The sequence below is a fragment of the Erithacus rubecula genome, assembly GCF_903797595.1.
Source record: "Erithacus rubecula genome assembly, chromosome: 12".
Taxonomy (NCBI): domain Eukaryota; kingdom Metazoa; phylum Chordata; class Aves; order Passeriformes; family Muscicapidae; genus Erithacus; species Erithacus rubecula.
In genome coordinates this window covers 7,098,393-7,118,540 of record NC_136664.1, presented here as the reverse complement: position 1 = coordinate 7,118,540, position 20,148 = coordinate 7,098,393, and the positions used below count along the sequence as shown (strand labels likewise).

General features: G+C 50.8%; 1 protein-coding gene across 6 annotated transcripts in view; it reads left to right on the top strand.

Annotated features, from left to right (window-relative positions):
- Positions 1 to 12,348: 12,348 nt before the first annotated feature.
- Positions 12,349 to 20,148, top strand: part of PLEKHG4 (pleckstrin homology and RhoGEF domain containing G4) — an 85,588-nt gene continuing 77,788 nt past the window's right edge. For all 6 annotated transcript variants that reach the window (XM_079315767.1, XM_079315766.1, XM_079315764.1 and 3 more), the window contains exon 1: positions 12,349 to 13,240. In XM_079315767.1, the coding sequence (XP_079171893.1) occupies positions 13,238 to 13,240 (3 nt within the window). In that variant the 5' untranslated portion in view covers positions 12,349 to 13,237. The remainder of the gene's footprint in view (positions 13,241 to 20,148) is intronic.

Sequence of the window (20,148 nt, the reverse complement as noted above, 5' to 3'; positions counted from 1 at the left end):
TGTGGAAGCTCTTGTTCCCTGTGACATTCCCCATCTGCCTTGCATCCCACCAACAGTGCTGCTGGCTGAGCTGTGCTCTGCGTGCTGTGCCTCAGTGCCAGCACTGCCTGCAGCCACAATTGCCTTGGCAGTGCACCAGGCTGTGTGGGCCAGGTTGTTTCCTGGAAGAGGTGGGTCTGTGGCCTTCAGGCCCTCAGAGGAGGGAAAGCAGACATCTCAGCTTCAGGAAGTGCTGGAGCTGGTTGCTGCTCTCTCATCCAGATATCTGAGCCTAGCAGCTAATGTGTGTGCAGGCTCTCCATGCCACCAGCCAACAGCTCAGAGCCCCTTCTTCCCACCCTCAACCCCAGCCTTATGAGCAGGGATGGTAGCTCCTTGCCAGTTTTTATTCTTGTACTTCACTCTCTGTATTTCACCTTAGAGTGTCCTGCCTGCACAGGACTGCTCTGATCCTTTCAGCATAGCAGAGAGTCATCTCTTTCAGCCTAAAAATACTAAATGCTTCAGTGGAAAAACACAAGGACTGGGCCAAACCATGAATGCATGTGCCCAAACTTCTGCTACTCCAGGACAGGGTAAGGCAAAACCACAGGAGCTGCTTGTCAGACTCTAACCCAGAACATACAGCCCTCTGACTGTGACTGTAAGTAACCCCATCCCAGAGCAGACTGTCACAGACCTGTCATTTTGCACCCAGGCTTCTGCTTAGAGCCTGCCATTAAACCTGCACAGTTTTTTCCACAGGCATTTGCTTTCTCCAATACTCAGCTCCTCCAGTTCTTCTGTGGTACCAAAACTTGTGAAGTCAGCAGGGGATGTAAGGCAGCTCTGGCACCAGCTGTGTGGAAGAGCTGTGGGCAATGGATTGGTGTTGGCCATCTTACAAGTGAGTCTTAAAATCACCACATCACTTTTGCACAATGCACACTGGAGCATCAGGTAAATTTCAGTCTGGAAGGGGCTTAAGAAGCCCATGGTACAACCCCAGCTCCATGCAGGGCTGGTAGCAAAGCTAGACCAGGTAGCTCAGAGCCCTGCCCCACTGGATTTGGAATGGACACCTCCCACCTCCTGAGGATGGAGGTTTCAATTGCCCCTGTCCCACAACCACACTACTGCTACACCAGTCTTGCACAGAATGAATTTCTCCTTATGCTCAGTAAATATGTCCACTGGAGCAGGTTGTCCCTGTTACGTCTTGTTCTTCCAACTGCTTCCCTGGGAAAAGCTGGGCTGTGGTTTCTGTGTGCCACCTTGTTGGTAGCTCCCATTTGCCTTATCTTAAAGCTGGTTCTCTCTGACATATATATGTGTACATGTATACATACTTCTATATATATATATTCTTTTGGGAAGCCCCAGATTGCAACTAGCACCCAATTGTATCTCACAGGTACCAAGTCCAAGAAATAATAATTTTCTTGAACCTGCTAGCTTTGTATTTTCTACTGCAGCAAGGGTGCTGTTGACTCACGTGTGTAGTTGCTGATTCTGCTTCATTTCTGGAGCACTTCTGACACCCTCTTGGGAAGTTTTCACACTGCTCTATATAGGCAGAAGCAGTGGGCAGTGAGTGAATAGGATCCAGCTCCTCACCTCTCACTGACACAAAGCATGGCAGAGGCTTTGGCCATGCTCATGTTTTCATGGAGATGCAAACAGCACATCCATGAACAGAACAGCAGGGATGCAAATGCAGAATTCAGGAGAGGTGTTCAGTCTGATTGTATCTGACACAAATATTTTGGAGGCACATCAGTCTATTCCTTGCTCCTTCCTCCTCATGTCCAGGCATCTGTCTCACCTACAATCAGACTGAACACCTCCTCTGAATTCTGCATTTGCCTTCCTGCTCTCTGCACCTGAAGCAGCCATCCCTGCTCCCTGCTTTCACTGGAAGCCTCCTCTCCCCTTGGCGAAGGGAACAATGCGTTTTCCCTGTGTCATTCCCATCCCAGGGGGATGCCAGCCCTGCCCCCGGTCAGCCCCGCTGCTGCTGCTGAAGCTATGCAGAAGTTGCCGGGCTGAGGGGTGCGAGCGGGCCGGGACGGAGCCGGGATAATGGATAATGAGGAACAGATTGGCGCCGGGCAGTGCTTCCCAAGCTGCGTTCCAGGGCAGGATGGGGGAGCCTGTGTGCTCGGCACTGCATCCCTCCGGCTCGAGGGGAGCCAGCCCCTCGGCTGTGCCGGCACCGAGCGGCCCCGGGCTGCACGGACTGTCCCCAGCGGCTGTGCCACCCCCCGGGCTGGGGACTGTCCCCAGCGGCTGTGCCACCCCTCGGGCTGCACGGACTGTCCCCAGCGGCTGTGCCACCCCTCGGGCTGCACGGTGCCTTCCCCACAGCGCGGCTGTGCAAGGAACAGGCTGCAGCGCGGACTGGCTGAGGACAGACAAGAACTGAGGGATCTTTAGGTCAGCAGGAGCTGGGTGGGGTGACCCACACCTTCCTTCGTGCCTCGGACTTCCTTGCTTTTCCCTGGAGGAAACCAAACTGTAGGAATCCCTGCGGACTGCGTGATGAGGTTGCTGCTCCTGGGGATTTCCGCAGAGCAGCCAGAGTGGAAGCCAACGCAGCTTTGATTTTACGAGTACTCCAGATACAAGAGTTGTGATCTTCCCTGCACCAGGCACAGCTGCTCCTCACAGCCTCTTGGAAGGCAAGGATCCCTGAAGGAGCCACCTGGGCTCCTCTCACCTCATCTTCTCTTGGCATCTGTGGCCACACATCCAGCTGTCCTGAAGGTAAACTAAGCACGTTGGCGGGTTAGTTGAAGAGGGAGGGAGGGTTCTGAGGACACTTTGGGGAGGTGACCACCAGCCCAGTTGGTCTGGTCTACATCAGACCAGAGATCATCCCGAGCTTGTGGGTGGCCCAGGAAAAAGGGCTTGGAAAGGGCAGAGGGTACTGGCAGTGATCAAACTCTGCAGCAGCTGTGCTGTATCTGTGCTTTCCTCTGTCACAGCAATGCAGGGCAATCCCTGCCTGCACACAAGCTTTGCCCCCTGAAGCCCAGCTAAGCCCACACTGTTGAAGCTGGAGAGCCATTTAAAGCATTGCTTTGGCTCCTTGGCTGGCTGGGGGGAAGTTGGCTTCTGGCTGTGCACCCACCTGGGGCCTTGCTGTGTGTGTGGCTCCCTTGCAGTTTTGGGTCTCTGAGGCTCTCACAGGCAGCTGGATGAGCTGTGGGCTCAGAGCTGCCCTGAGAGCCCTCCAGTAGGCATGGCTGGTGCTGGGACTATGTCTGCCTTGTGCAGGAGTCACCCCCTCCTGTTTTCTCCTGAACGTTTAGGTCCTGCCTTCCTTCCCAAGGACCAGGATCTCTTCTCTTCTCTTCTCTTCTCTTCTCTTCTCTTCTCTTCTCTTCTCTTCTCTTCTCTTCTCTTCTCTTCTCTTCTCTTCTCTTCTCTTCTCTTCTTCTCTTCTCTCCTTCTTCTCTTCTCTCTCTCTCTTCTCTTCTCTTCTCTTCTCTTCTCTTCTCTTCTCTTCTCTTCTCTTCTCTTCTCTTCTCTTCTCTTCTCTTCTCTTCTCTTCTCTTCTCTTCTCTTCTCTTCTCTTCTCTTCTCTTCTCTTCTCTTCTCTTCTCTTCTCCCAATTTTCAGTAGACATCCTTACCCTCTTCTGTTTATGGAGAAAGTTGGCAAAAGCTTCAGAAAGGTACCCCAGAAAGACAGATAAATAAAAAAGAAGCAACTAGTTAGTTTTCCCACGTTGTGGTGTGGGGCTGGCTGTGGGAGCAGCTGAGGAAGGAGCACCAGCCACATGTGCTGGGATGGAAGGGCTGTGGAGCAAGCAGGTGGGACAGGCTGCTGCCAGGGAGTTAATCCATGATCCCTGCTAGGTTCACTCCAATCTTTGCTTTATTCTGCTAGCGAACAGATAGAACTGTTTAAAAGGTTTAACTTTTTTTTTTTTTTTTTTTTTTTTTCTCAGTAAAAATAGCTTTAGAAGCAAACAGGAAATTACAGACTGAGGAGTGCAATGAAGAGGGGAAAAAGTCAGGCAGCTACCTCGCTGTGCTTGGATTTGTCTATAAATACAGCTCCACGTGGGGTGTCGCTTGCCCAAAGGAAAACAAACCGCCCCCAAAGCGATGGGGATCGGGGTGTGGGGGTGTCGGGGTGTGGGGCTGTAGGGGTGTGGGGCTTTAGGGCTATAGGGGTGTGGGGCTGTAGGGATGTGGGGCTGTAGGGCAGCATCTCCCCTCCGGCGGGAGTCAGGACAGGGACCGGGGCCGGCCGAGCACCGGGAGCGGCGGGAGGAGGGAGCGGCCGGCACAGCGTGCGCACTGCCCAGCGCCGCCGGTAGGTGTGGCCCCGCCCAGTATCGCCGGTAGGTGTCGCCCCGCCCAGTACCGCCGGTAGGCGTTGCCCCGCCCAGTACGGCCGGTAGGCGTGGCCCCGCCCCTCATCGCCGGTAGGTGTCGCCCCGCCCAGTACCGCCGGTAGGCGTTGCCCCGCCCCTCATCGCCGGTAGGTGTCGCCCCGCGCCGACGCCTCGCCCCCTCACGGAGCCCCAAGATGGCGGGCGCGCCCCCTCAGGGAGCCCCCGGCGGAGCGGGTGCGGCGGAGCGCGGCTCAGAGGATTCCGTGACGGGCTGGTCTGAAGGGAAAGGCAATATACATGTGGTAGTGTCAGGCCTCCTTTGGTGTGCCAGCCCTAGCTGCTACCCAGCTCTCTCCCGATGTCCCGGTTCAGTCAGTCACCAGCTCACACTCTCAGACACCTTCATCGCACCCGGCACCAAATGCAGGCAGGGGCTGCAAAATATGGCCCAAAGCCAAGGCCTTCTTTTACTGCGAGGGTGGTGAGACACTGAAAGATGTTGCCTAGGGAGGTGGTAGTTGTCCCAACCTTGGAAGTGTTCAAAGCCAGGTTGGATAAAGCCTGGAGCAGTCTGGTCTAGTGGGAGATGTCCCTGTTCCTGGCAAGAGGGATTGGGACAGAATTGTCTTTAAGGTTAATTCCAACTTCTTAACATTGTATGATTCTATAAAGAAAGAAAAGCAGCAAAGAACACACACTTGGACCTGTGTGTTTCTGCGGTGGGGAGGAAGCTCTGGACCCACTTGTCCCTTCTCCAGAGGCTCCCAGTCTAACAGTCCTGTTTGAACCCCAGAGGGGTCTAAGCCTCCTCGAACCTTCCCAAGGCTGCTCTGTAGCTCTTACCCTGTCTCAACTTGGGAGCAGAGATCCCTCTGCAAGGAGGAAGAAGGGCAAGTGAGAGGGAGAGAGGACAGATTGCTGACGGGAGGCAGGAGCCTGCTCCTATCCCTGTCAAACCAGCCTTTCCCTGGCATATAAGGAACCTTCTCAGTGCTCTGAATCTGCAGTCAACAGAGTTGGCTCCAGACTCCCCTGGGGAGAAGACCCTGATCCCAAACTGCTCTTTGCCCACTGCAAAGTGACTTGAACTTGAAGGCCTGAAGCTTTGTAGGGCTGCTGGAGGACTGAGAACTTTCTCCTTTGCTACCAGCTGGGCAAGACTAGAAGGGAACAAAGCAGGTCTCTTCTGTATCTGGGGAAACACTCAGACCTGAGCAGGTTGTCATTCCTCTGTTGGAAATACCAGTCAGATTAAGGATACTTTGAGAAGCACCTGGAGGACTCCCAGTGGGACTGCTGGAGTTCAGTGGGCAGCACAGCCCAGCTGTGACAGGCACCACAACAGCTGGTCCCAGGGAACGCCCATGCTGCTCTCTAAGGCACTGACTGGAGCTGGAGATGCATCTTGGGGCTATTGCTCTGCCCCGGGGAGTGCTGAGCTAACTCAACTGCTTGCCTGCCTGCCTGCTCTGGAGAAGCAAACTGCAGGCAGGTGAGAGCTTTCCTTCTCTCTGGAGACACCCTGCCATGGGAGAGTGGTTTGCAAGATCTGCTGGGATCTGCTGGGTAGAGGCTCTGCAAAAGCTGGCTGTAAGTGTGGGGTTTGGGGAGGTTGGAGTGGCTAGATGAGAGCTTGGCAGAGTGTGCAGCCAGGGGAATAGCAGTTCAGGGGATCAAAGCTCCTGGATCAGAGTCCCTGACTGTCACCACAGGTAGGACCTGGGAGCTGGCCCTGACTTTTCAAACTGTGGAGCAGAGACTGCAGCCAGTGGTTGGAAAGGGGGTCCTTCCTCCCCTGGTTAGAGCTGTAAGCCCTGCCTCCTAGCAGGGCATAGTTGGAATTGGGTTGGTTTTGGGAAGAGAAGGGATGGGTCTCCAGATCAGAAATGTGTCCCAGCCCTTATCTGGTAATGGCTGGTTCTGAGTGGCATCCTCCAAGGGATGTACTTATTTCTCTTGGTGCAGCCTGGGCAGGTGTCTCATGGGCACTGGTTGCTCTGAATGGACTGGGCACAGAGCAGGGACACAAGTGGGGGCTCCTGGAGTGTGGAGCCATGGAGGGGGATGTCTGTCCATCATCCCTACTCTTACTCTTACTCATCCCTTACTCTGCCAAGCAGCCCTGGAAAGAGGAGCAGGCCCTGGCAGCTGTGAGAGGATGGAATTTGCAGCAGTGTGTGACCCTGTGTTCCATGACTCCCCTGTCTGTGGGAGAGGGGCCGGGGCAGGAAGGGTGTGGGTGCCCGCTGGCACGTCTAGCTCAGAGGTGAGCGTGCTGTCTCAGAGAGTACAGTAAACATGTGCTGTGGGGCTAAATGGCATGCAACATCACTGCCAGGAGGGAAGGTAAACAGATGACTCTTCTGTGCCATTAAATACTTGGGATCTGGAGAGAGATGGATTGCTTTTAGGCTGCTCTACAGAAAAAGCTGATCTGTTCTCCTGTTCAGAGTCTGTGGTGAGTTTTGAAGCAGCAGTCCTGAAACCGCAGCTGGGTTTCTAAGCCAAGAGAGCTTTGTTCTCAGGGAAGGCAGGCAATGCCTAAACTCCAGGGAGACAGACAAGTAGCTCCTCTTAAACCATTTAAGCTCTCTTGACTCCACATTCACAGAGGTGTGTCCCTGCCTGGCTCTGTGTCCTACAGACTCTTTTGGGGGGTTGGGATATTTTCTCCAGTATGGTCACATCCTGCCAACCAGTACATCTGCCTAGTACTCAAAGCACCAGAATGATGAGATCCACCCAAGAGGGGAGCCCACTGCAGTGGGGAACACTCTCAGGGTGTGGGTGCACTGGGCTGGTGTCTGATTGGGCAGGAGGCTGGGTTTCCATCCAAGCCCTGCTCCTTCCTGTGCTGGCTGCATTTGTGGAGAGAAGGAGAAGTCTCTGGAGCCTGTTGTAGCAGCATTAACCCAAGAGTGGTGTGAAGCACAGCCACTTCATAAGGCCTGGAGGCACCTCTGTGTGTCCCCTTCCTGGCCCAAAGTTAAAGGAGACCAAAGCTGCTCAGACTGAGATGGGTGTCTTGGATGAGTGCAGAAGCAGGACTTTGTCCTGTGGACTCTGGCAGTGACTGATGCCAGCTGAGCCAAAACCCTGGGCACTTGGGGATGCCCAGAGCTAGTCTAACCAGCAACTACTCTGCATGCATTGAGGCCAGCTGGCTTGTCTGGGAAGACTCTGTGTGTCATCAAGGTGTGCCTTCATATCTGAGCAGAGGCTGTAAGGCTGATATTCCCCTGCTGTCATTGCTTCTCTGTGGGACTGCACATGATGAGCTTGGACTTAGAATCATAGAATGGTTTGAGTTATAAGGGATCTCAAAGTTCCACCCTCCCAGCCACAGGCAGGAATGCCACCCACTAGACCAGGTTGCTCAAAGCCCTGTCCAAGTGTGCCTTGAGCACTTCCAGGGATGGGGCATCCACAGCTTTTCTGGGCAACCTGAGCCAGTGCCTCACTGTCCTTTGAGTAAAGAATTTCTTCCTAACACCTAAGCTAAATCTCTCCTCTTGTATCTTAAAACCATTCTCCCTTGTCCTATCTCTCTCTGCCTGCATAAAAACTCTTCTCTTTTTATTGTAAGCTTCCTTTAAGTACTGGAAGGGACTCTAAGATCTCTTCAAAGCCTTCTCTGCTGCAGGCTGAACACTTTTAACTTTCTCAGACTGTTCACATAGAAGAGGTGCCCCAGCTCTAGGATCATCTTTGTGGCCTCCTCCGGGCCTGCTCTGAGGTCCATGTCATTCCTGTGCTGAGAACCCCAGACCTGGATGCAGGTCTCCAAGATGAGGCTCATGAGGACAGAGTGTGAGAATCACCTGTTTCAATATGTGCTGCAGCCAGCCTGATGTGTGAATTTAAAAAAAAATAAAAAATTCCTATTCCTTCTTGCCCCCCAAGTGGGACCTTCCTGATTTCTGTCCCTACAAGATACCTCCTCTAAGACTTCCTGGTTAACTGCAGACCATGGTTGCACGTGGCACTGAACAACATCTTGAATTGTAGCTGGAGATTTAGTAATTGAGTTGCTTCTGTTCCTTCAGATGGTGAGCGTGACCAGCTGTTGTTATGTAGTCTCTCCTTCAGTCCTTCTGGGAAATCACACCGTGATTATATTTCTGGCTTAAGAAATTTTTTCCCCTAATCAGACTGGGCCTCACAAAGAAGTTGCCACTTAGTGGTAATTACTTGCTTTAGAAGCTGAATGTCTCCTGAGGATTGCAAATAGCGGATTATCAAATTAATTAGTTAAACCAAGATGTGCTTTTGTGAAGCCAGGACCTGCTTTACTTGTGCACTGAAAGAAAGGTTTAAATGTTATTAAACTGCATTCAACCTGTCCTTGTCCTCCCTAATGGGGGGAGAGAGCTAGTTCTTTCCTGAAGTGTGGTTGCTAAAAGGGGTGCTTGCAGCTCTACTTGCTGCATCACTTGTTGCCTTTCTTTCACAAAACCCTGTTTTAAGCAAAATCTACCACTGGTTCTAAGATTGTTCTGGGTGGGGCCTAGTGCTGCTTTTTGGTTGCTTCTTCTGTTTTTGTAGACTGTCAAGTTGAAGGGGTATAGGGTTGTAGCTGGACTTGATTGATCCTTGTGGATCCCTTCCAAGTTAGGATATTCTGTGGGGGTTCATTGTGGATAGCTTGGTGGGATGGTAAGATACCTTTCAGGGTACAGCTTAATCCATCAGATACCTGCATTGTCATGTCTATGGTCATGGGAGCTGGTGGAGAACCCAGTCTGTGATGAGATGCCTGCAAGTACATTCAGAGACATGCACTTATCAATGGGTTAGCAGGATCCATATATCCTGGAGTAGTGCTCTACCACAGCTCATTCCCACCATCTCCATCCTCAGAAGTCTCTGTGGTCACAGGAGGTTGGTTCCCTTTGCTGTGCTGAGGAGTGCACCAGTGATCACTCTAAGCTATCATGGAGCTCATGGGGGTATTTTCCTAAGAGCTGTTGGCCACAGTAATGTAATCATCCTGCTAACATCCATATTGCACAACTTCCCCTAGGTCAGGAGATGTCCTTATCTGGCATCTGAAACATCTGTCTTGAGTTGCTTCCAGCATAGTTGAATTCTATTCGTAAAAGAATTGAGCATTTCCTGATTTGCACAACTGAAAATAAGCAGAACTCTCCTAAGTGGTGACCCAAAGACAGAGGTCCTTCCCCTGCCTCCTACCTCTGTCTGTGCTGTCTCCCAGCTCTAGGTTGTGGTACTGCTTTAGGCACTTCAGAAACACTGCACATCCAGACACCAGACCCAGGAGAGGAGAAAGAAAGAGAAAAGAGATGAGGATCTGAAATTAGAATCTCTGAAATTTTCAGAACAGTTGTACTCTTCTACCTCCTATTCTTCCAACACTGGGGAAGCCCCACAGCCTTCAAAGGTTGTCTCCCATCCTTCCTAATGTCAGTGTTTGCTGCCTTTTGTTGTAATTCACCACTTGGGCAGGCTGTGCTGAGTCTGGGGACCTGGGTCTGCTGGATGGGAAGCTGGGGCACCCAGACCTCTGGCAGCATGGATGACAGCAGCCTTTTGCAGTGACTTCAGCAATGAAACCAACCCTGAGGAACGCACAGGCCTCACACGAGAGCGAGGAGCTGCTCCTGCGAGGAGACAGAGTGACACTGTGCTGGGAACAAGCATGGCATTGTCAGCCTCACTCAAGAGGGGCTTTTTTACACCCACTGAAGTGCTGGCTACAGCTGTCTCCCATGTGCTTGTGCAGGAAATGGATCTACAATGCAGAAGAGGGAAAGGCCACTTAGCAATCAAAAAAAAAAAAGAAAATATATTAGGATCCAGCCATGAGTAAACAGCAGTGTGATGTTCCCCTTAGCACCGTGCCATGGCAGAGGAAATCACATCACTGCCTCTGACTGGGATGGGGGTGAGCTGAACTCAGGCTCTTCAGCCTGGAAATCCATATGGGGGAAGGTGCTCCTGAGCTTTAAGCACAGTGTAGGAAAGGAAGGAGGTGTGAGATTGGGCTCTAAGTTGCTCTTGTGTTTGGCAGCCTTTATAAGTGGTGCTGCCAACTTCCCTGCATTCTTCTGAGTGGTGTTGGCTTGAGAGCTTGTGGAGAGCTTTCTTTTGTTATGGGAAATGGGATAAGAACAAGGCTCTGAGTACCTCTGTGGTGCCTTCCTCATCTGTTTATGGGGATGCTGCAAGCTCCTATACCACTTTTCTCTTTCTGTGAAAAAAGTGTCACTTTCCTCTTTCTTGCCATCAGAGAGCTGGAATTAGGTGGCTTGACAATATTTTAGCAGGTAATTCAGAACTAAAGGTGATGACAATCTTGTGCTCCTAGGCCTGTGCAAACCACCTGAAGGAGACCAGAAAGCCAAAGCTGCTCACCCTGGGTCTACTGCCAAAGGTCAAAGGGCAATCACACATGGTATAATTTTTGGGGTTGTCCTGTGCAGAAAAATGAATTGGATCTGATCCTTGTGGGTCTCTTCCAGCTCAGGATTTCTCTATGATTCTGCAGTTTGGGTTAGCCCTGGGCAGCCATGGCCTCTTGGAAGTAAACATACATGTAATGCTGCAGTTTTAGAAACAGTACATAAAATTGTTTCTACAGTTTTTCATATAATATCTGGATGTGAGAGGCATCTTGGATCTCTTCTACTTCCTTTTATTCTGTGATGGGGATATGCCTCCAACAGAAATAGCCTGGTACTTCTGATAGCACAAGGCTTGTCACTGCCAGTCATGTGAGTGCTGCAGAGACATGGCTCTTGGTGCTCCTTCCTCTCTGGGAGTGGGCCAGTCCCTAGGGAGACTCCCAGAAAGCACCTGCAGGACGATATTGCAAAGGTTAGCCAAATGTAGTCATGCTCATTGCCTGGAAGATGTGCTGGGGAATAGATGAAGGGCAAAGCTGCTCTGCATATGTAGTCTTGTACAGACCCTGAAAGCTGTAGTCAGAGGCTCTGCTGGGGAGGTATGCCAGGTTCCTCATCCTGATTTGAATATGAAGGGGAAAGAAAGGCTCTCTTGAATGCACAGACAAGATCTAAGATCTCAAATTAGTTGTTGCAGATGACAACAACTAGGTTGTGCCTGTGCTGGGTTGTTAATATTCATGGTGGCAGGGATGTTTTCCTTCACCCAGTTTGGCATTAGCAGCTGCTGTCACCTGACATGGACTCTGGCTGCAGAGGGAAGGATGTGACAGGCTGTTTGAGGCCATGGGGGAGCCTCTGAAAGCATGGGCTTTTTGAGAGCCAGGTGCTGAAAAGTGAGGCAGCTGCTCAGCTCTGGTCACTGTCAGTGTCACAGCCCCTTTTAGCAGGACACCTCTGGCTTAAGGAAATGCAGCAGCACAGCAAGCAGCTGGGGGATTGAATGGTTGGCTTTGGGGCTGCTCAAACTCCTGGTTGCTGCTTGAGTCTGGAAACATGTGATGAGGCCATCATACACAAAGAGGTTTTAAGACAAACTGTTGTCAGTCCTCCCTGGGAGAGGAGGCTCTGAAGGTGGTCTTGAGCATGGCCTCTGCTGCTGGCCCTGTGGAGCAGGGTTTGGGAACACTGTGAGACTCTGCCCCTTGAGCCAAGGCAGCAGAGGTCTTGGTAGCAGTTGCTCAGTCTTCAGCTGGGTCTGTGCTGTTCTACTTGTCCATGCAGGACAAGAAGATGTCTTCCCTTCTGCTGTAGGTCCTCACATCCTGCCAGAGTCACCCAGTCTCCTAGGGATGGATTGGTTTATGTGACCTCTCCCATAAGTGGGGACAACCAAGTTCCAGCACTGTGAACTCCTTGATGCAGGGTCAGTCCCAACCGAGGCTGCTGAGACCATGCACTGCTCAGGCTGGGGAGGCAGTTTCTGGTCCCAGGCCCTGCATCTCGTGCCCAGGTTTTGCCTGTGTGTCACTTCCCGCCCTGCTTCCCGTCACACAAAGCCTTTGTGTGTCAGCAGATCCTGGGATGCCCCGCGGCACCTGCCTCTCTCCTCTCTCCCCTCTCTCCGCTTCTGTGGCTCTGCCCTTTCCCGTTGTCACTTCTGGAGACTGCTGCCTGCCTGTTTGGTGACCTTCCCCACTGCTCGGGCAGTATTTTGGCCCCTGGCCATCTTAAACAATTAATGGAGGGGTGGAGAAACTTGCCGTGTTAAATTACTTGCTCATTTGGGAGGGGGTGAGGTCTCTAGATCTCTTGCGTGATCCCAATGCAGTTTGTTGCCTTTGCCTGAAGCGGTCACTGCTCTCTGTTTTCCTTCTAGAAGTTAGAAAAACAATACTTCAGAGCACTCTCCCTGTATTTCTCGGCATTTTACTTAACCTGCGGCGGTGCCTCAGGAACTCGTGGAGTGGAGAAACTTCTCCGGACTTAGAGAAAAGCAAGCCGAGAGTAGGCAAGGGGGGAGGATTTTGCTGGAAACCTCTTTGGGAAGCTGGAGACTTTGTCGGGATGCCTGGCTTATTTTCCTCTAGCAGCTCTTCAGATCTTCCCGGGCGAAGGCAGCTCCCTGCCACGACGCGTCTGCATTGAGCAGGTCTGTGCGGCGGGCCAGGCGCTCCGAGGGGCGCGGAGAGCCGCGATGCCCTAAGGAGCAGCCCGGCAGCGCTCCTGGCTCTGCCCGTGTCCGGAAGGTCGCCGCAGCGCTGGGGGATGCGGCACCCTGCTCTCGCTATGCCCCTCTGCCGTCTAGCGCTGCAGTTGGCTGTCAGAGAAACCTTCGAGGTCCCCTGCTCAGCCCCGGTAGTGTCATGAGTTAGATTAGTTGGAGCTGTGCTGGGGGCGGTGAGGGCTTGGATTACAGTCCAGAACTCAAAGTGCTTCGGTGGTTCACGTCGGAGGGGAGAGGAGACGCCCCGTCGTACACATGGAGGAAAAAGAGAAAAAACGCTGTTTTTGGAAGTGAGGGGGAATAAAGGAGGCCGGGAACATGGTAAGGAAATCTCTTCGAAGGGCTCTTGCCCTGGGCACGAGCAGGGCTGTGCGGGACGAAGCTGCTATCGGGGCAGCCTGCCTGGAGCCAGCGCACGACGCTAATGCCGGGAGTGGGGAACAGCTCTTTTGGCATTTCCCGTTACTCGAGTGGCACACTGTACTCGTGGTGCCAGTCCTGGGCGGTGGCTGCAGGGACACAAACTTCTTGTTGGCACTGACCCCTGCGAGGTGCCTGTCGGGCTGCAGCAAGAAGTTGGGATGGGTCAGTTCGGGCAGAGCTTTGTCTTTTGTGCTGCCTGGATGCTGGGCTCTCCTCCTGCCCTCACTCTTTGCCACTCCTGCTCTGTGGCTTTGGGCATTGCCCTCTTGCAGAGCCTTTTCTCCTGCAGAGGGTGGGCATCCAGAGAACCCCTGGAGCCGGGCAGGGATGTTCCTTTTCAGTATCACGTTCTGTGCACGGGGATCTTTGGAGAGGGGAAAGGATGGTGAGCCCAGTGGGCAGCAGAGCACCAGATTCCTTGGGAGTGGCTGCAGAACTGTCCCCTGCCCAGCCACACTGGCACTGCCCTGCAAACAGAGGTGCCCAGCCCTGGGCTATCAGTGACTGCAGGGATTGCTGGCCCTGTGGTGACATCTCACTGGGCACCAGTCTAACTTCTGATGGTTTGCTTCTAGGCTCAGGCTGAGATCCATGTGCCCAGCAGCCCCAAATCTTCTGGAGGTGTCCTGCCATGTTATGGGCTGCTTCCCCACAGCAGAGGGAACAAAGTCCATGAGGAGGGCTTGCATTGCTGCTGTGCCTGGCAGTGGCTTGCCCTTTAAAAGTTCAAGTTCTGAGCCTGCAGAAATTTGGCTTTCATTGAGGGATGAGTTGAATTCTGACTTCTGCAAGTTGAGCTAAGTTTATAGACCCATGTCTTTTCCCTTTGCCACCTGCCAGCTCCTCTGCAGACAATCATGTGGTGCTCTTTGCCCTCACATACCTGTCAGAGCCATGGTGTGCTCTCCTCTGCTATACTTCTGTGGAGGCATCTCACTTCTGCTTCTCCATCCCAGTCAGAAGACCTCTTTCTCTCACCCTGTGCTTAGTGTGTTCCTGGCAATTTTTGTCTATGCAGATTATATTATGAAGTTGAAATCAAAGGAGAGCACTGCTTGGGGTTGTGCAGGGTTGGGGCCATCCCTTGCAGTCTCATGAGCTGCATTTTACCATATGGGCTGGAGCAGTGCTTGTGAAATTCTGCCCTAGTAGGCCAGAGGCAAAGACTGGCTGCAGCTACTCTGCTCCTTCAAGTTGTGTCTTTCTGATTCCCAAGTGCTTCAGCCTCCCTCCTTGATGTTGTTTTAATGTGTGATGCAAAAGCTGTCTGAAGCAGGAGCCTTTGTGTGGAGGCCACACTGTGGACACCTCTGGGCCATGGCAGGTATCTGTTCTCAATCCTGTGGTAGACCAATCTACATTTTGGGAGGTGTATTTCTGTGAGCTACCAAGTTGTGACTGTACCTCCAAGCTGTTCTGATTAACTTGAGTTTTTTGTGTCCTGCTAAATCAAACAAACCCTGCAGGCAAAAGATTAGGATCTCAGTGAATGTGTGTCAGTCTGCTGGGCTGCAGGAGACCTTCCATGGCCTCCAGCAGCCTGCAGGACTCTTGAAGACTTGGCTCCTGATGGAGGTCTGGCAAAGCACCACTGCTGGCTGTCCTGCTCTGCGTGAGGCAGGTGATTCCTCTTCATGGGGTTTCAGTGTTAGAGCTGATGTGTGTGAATGGGTACATAAGATTGTGGCAGATGCCCAAAGCACCAAATGGGTGAGACAGCTTGGGCCAAAGTAGCCCACTTCTACTAGAAGTGACTTCTGGAGCTGTGGAAACCCCCTGGTGAGAGCAGGGCAGGAGCCTGGCTGGGCTCTGTCTACCTTGCTCATGCATTATGGCTTTTGTGACTTGGGATCTGTCTTCTTTCCCTGGTATTCCCAGGATTCACCTTTCCTAGTGCTTCCTACAGAGAAGTTCTGATGGCACCTCTATGCTGGTAGAAGAGAGGATGGGTTTCAGCAGAAAATAAGGTCTTTCTTTTATCCTCCAGTTATGTCTTCTCCCAGGGTGGGAAGGAAATGAGTCTGGGAATCACAAAGAGCTTTAAGCATTGGGGATCTTCTTTCTTTATTTCTGTGCCAAAATCATGAGCAAGATGTTGGAACACAGACAAAGTCCAGAGACATAATCCTAAGCACATGGAAGCAGTTTGAAAGCACCTCCTCTGGGGTAACAAGGTTGACAACTTGTATTTTGCCCAGCTTCTTTTCAAAAGCACTGAGTAGGTGAACATGCTGTTCATTGTAACAATAAAAATTATGGCTAAATGCAGATGACAGGCCAGCTGCATCCAGGTATCTCCTTGTAGAAATTGCCAAATGTATTCTAGTACCACATGGGAATGGAAGACAGCAGATGCTTACAGTGACACAGTGCAGGTGTCCAAGGAGGACTCTATGCTGAGTGTCAGCACTTATTTTCAGAAAACCAGCATCTGTAGCATCCCCTCTGGCAGTGCTGCTGGCCACCTACCCCCATGGGCAGTTGGTTCTGAAGGCATATCTTGCTAGCAGAAGAGATCATAAATGTGAGCCTTTTCAGCATCTCATGGCTTCTCACTTCAGACAAGACAGCCAGCATGTCCACCTCTAAATTCTAGAGCACAGGCACAGTGCTCAGCTCACAGAGCCTCCTTTTCTAGTTGTGTCTCAAATGTAACCCTGTCTGTAACCAATCTGTGTAAAATTTGAACTGTCCTACAGGCTGTGCACAGCCTTAACCTGAGCATTGGTGCTGAGTGTAGGTGGAAGTCACATCACAGGGGCTAGAGGTTTCTTTAACACTGAAGTGTTGAAAAAAATCTCTGTTTAAACAATCAAGAAACTATAAACTGCAGAAACTATAAACTGAACCCACCTGTAGGTACTCGTACCAGAGCACTTTTTGTTCCTGTTCTTGGCTGTTTACATATGATGGCACCCCCTGTTCCAGTCCTGCAGAGCTCAGTGTCACCAAGGTCTGAAAAAGTGAGTAGCAGCACCAGGACCAGACATGTTGCTGACTGAAGGGCAATAAAAAGCAAGGAGAGCTTGCCAGGGTAAAGTTGCCCACTTCTGGCCATGGGATGTTCTGTGCTTTTTGCACCACTCATAGTACCTGGTTTGCAGCTCAGAGAAGTGAGTGACATGCCCTTATTGGTTCTGAAGGTTTGACCATGCTCATACCTCTCTGCTGCACCAAGTGCCTCATCTCTGTTGGCTGACTTAGTCTTTCATTAAAATATTAACAAAAAATGGGGCCTTTCTTGTGGTAAGTGCTGGTTTCATATGTATCCTATTTTTTGCATCACTGGACACCAAGCTGAAACTTCCAAGATCAAAGCAGCACTGAATGAATCTGAAAGTCTTTCTGTCTGCTCAGATTTGCCAACCTGCCATCAGCCTGGGAAGCCCAGGATGAACCCTTGTTCCAGCTGGTGCAACCAGCTATTGATTTGAATGGAATCAAATGGCTCATCTGAAGAGAAGACTTGCATGTGCTCCTCCTGGACACTGATGGATGTGGTAATGGGGAATCTCTGTGGGGCCTTATAGTCACCTGCATGGGGCACACTGCATGTCTGGATGGTATTTGGCATGCTGCAGAGAAGGAGAGCTGCTGGAGTTCTGATGACCTTAGCTAGGTGTCCACCTTGAGCTTTGCAGCCTGTGTTAGGTGTGGCAGAGGCTTCCTGGGCAGGTTCCTTCAGGAGGATACCTTCCCTGAGGCTGCTTTTCAAATCTCAGTGCCTCCCAACAAAACCCCAGCATTGCTGAGCCTCCAACATGGTTAAAGGATGTGGGTTATTTGCTGCCTGTTGTCATCTTGCTGAATACATTTACCTTTTGAACAAGGTCCCTCTCATATGCTCAGGAGGCTGGTATGCAGACCCGTTAATGGATCAAGGGGAAAAATGCCTGTGGATGTATTCTCCTTTGTGTTTGGGCTTATAACCACCCACGTTTTGGCATACGTCCCTTCTGTGCACAAAGATCTTTTAGAAATTGCTAGTTAAATCTCCACCCTCCTTTGATATGTATGGAAATAATGGGACACGTGAGACTGTTTTCTGTTTGGAAAAAAAATTCTATAAAGGCAGTAGCTTTAAAAGCCTGTGTTCACCCCTTTCTAACTCAGGAGTTTAATGAAAGAAATGCCCTGAATTTATGACTGATTTACTTAGCTTTCCGGGAGGCATGCATTTAGTGCTGTATCCAAATATAGGGGAAATGTTTTATCTCATTCTGTCCCAGGTTTGCTGCTTAGGGGCAAGAGGAGAACTTGAATACACACGTGTCTGTTCCCCAGTGAGCTCAGAGAGTCTAGGAATAAATCTTGGTCCCTCCAACCAGAAACACTTCTCCCTGCTTCAGTACAAACTGATGCTTCTTGGAGTGACCCATGGCTGAGCTGACACCTGAAATTGCAGCTCTGCTTCAGAGCAGTTTCTGTCCCTCTCTCACACAGCAGGACTTGTGTTTCATGAGCACATGGTAATACAGTATGTTTAAAGCCAAAAGGAGCTGTGGCTCATCTGCTATGGGATATTGGGACTGTAGAGTGTTACCTACCTTCCATATGGAGTCTGGGAGCTCTTTAAAAGAGGATAATTTTTCTGTGGCATCCACCCTTATTTATGGAGGTTGCATGACATGGAGAATCCACCAGTCCCCATGGGAGTCTGTCCAGCAGCTCATGTACCTTGCAAAAGGAAGGGACGAGATCTGAACATGAATCCAGAATGTGTGCTACACTGGCACAGAACTAATAATCTAAATACTGACCCCATGAAGATCGTTTTTGGCTCTCATCAGCTGGCCTGATGAAGGATTATCATTTTCTTTTTGAGCACAGGCGGCTGCCCATCTGTTATAAGATGCCCCCAGATGGGTGTCTGAACACAAGGGGTTGGCTATGGCCTAATGCCTCTGACTAAAAGGTGTTAAAATGAGCTGACCTGTTTGGTGAGGAATTTACATGGGTTATTTTATAGCTGGTATAAAAGAAATCTTGAATCTGCCTGGAGTGCCCTGTTAGTTGGTACCCATTAGGCAGAAATGAGAAGGGGTACAACATGCTGCTGCTTGGGTTTGTTTGCCAGATGGATGCCAATGCCTGAAGCTGAGAGCAGAGCAAATGCTGTCACTAATAATAGGGTGAATAAGCTCAAGCAATTTCTTTTGTTGGACAGCAGAGAAAAAGGTTTTTAGTGCATTTGTAGAAAGAACCCTGTAAAGAAAGGGAGTCAGCTGCAATGTCTCAGGACTTGTATAGAAGTGGCTTGTGAAATTCTTGGCTCTGTCTGTGATACCTAACAGGATTTAGCAAGCCTTGTCTGAGCCTGTTGTAGGAACATGACACTTGGAATGTGGAGGTCCCTGCCTGGACCGTGGCATACGGTGCCATGGCCAGTGTTGGTGCCCAAGGCAGGGCTGCCTGTGCAGTCTGGCAGCAGGAGTGAGGAGGAGAGCTCCAGGCAGTCTCCAGGAGGTGGAAAGGTGCACATGGCTAATAATGGGCAGTGAAACCATGGCTGCCAGCACTCATCCTCTTCCAGCATGAGTCTGTTGCTGGGAACATTGTTCTAAAAGTACCCAAAGCTTTGCAACACACAGAGTACAACCAGTTTAATTAATTGCATTGTTAGAGCTATGCCAGTTATATTTTAAAAAAAATAAAATCTGTGCTTAGACAGTTATTTCAGATTAAGTACTTAATCCTTTGATTAAACTAAACCAAAATAAGCTGGTGTCCAGCTGTAGAATGGTGTTTTAAACGTAGCTTTCTCATCCACTTGCACTTACTTGTTTCAGCTGAAGATGTCTGTTTAAGGACAGGGCTTTGATCTGTTCACTCAGCTGCCCTTTAAACACCTGTATCATCTCCTTGATCTATTTCTGATTGAAAGTAATTGGTTTTTGAGACCAGGGCTCATTTGTTGCTATGGATAAAGGACCTACCTCTTGCTCAGTATATTGAGAACTTGTTAGGGAGCAAGACATGTCCCTGTGAGGATACACTTATCTTAATTTCCCAGTTCTTGCTCACTCTGACTAAAAGACAATTTTCTTGGATTGTGGGTCACCCCTACTTTGGCCTCTTTAATCTTCAGCAGTTGTCAGCATCTCTTCTGATGTGTTGGATGTTGCACAGACAAAGGAGAAAGTTACAATCTCTTCTCCAGAAAAGCTGTAGTACAAAAGCATGAAGGGTAGAGAGAAGTAAGGTGAATTAGGGGGAAGGTGATGTATTAGACCCAATTAAACAGGGGTCTTGGGCTGGGGAGCAGGCTCAGGTACCAGCCATGTTGCCATATGATAACGCCTGTGTTGTGATAAGGCCACCTGCAGTGTGGTGCAGAGCCAGGCATGTACCTGGCTGTACCAAGGACAGCATTGGTGTAGCTGTGCACTGCAAAGCTCTAAGCTCGCAGGAGGTCATGCCTCACTTTCAAAGGAACCTGGGGTGTCCCCCCTTGAGTGAAAACAAGCCAAGCCTGAGCTTGGAGAGATCACCCAGCTTTGGGCCTGCCTTCCCCCAGCCGCGCACGCCCAGATCTACAGCATGCGCAGAACAGGGACCTTGGAGCTGAAAAGCAAATACATCATTTTTCCCTTTGTTTAATTAAATGAGAGATCATGAGTTAATCGCTTCCAAGCGCTTGTTTTCCTGCAGTGCCTGGAATGATAATCCTGTGTGCTGCCCAGTAGGAGCTGCTTTGGCTGCCGCAGCCGCGTCAACACGGAGCAGGGCTGGGAGAACAGAGGGAGGCATCTGGAAATGATTCTCTGAGCTCCGTCTGCAGAGCACCACTCCCTGCAAAGCTGTAG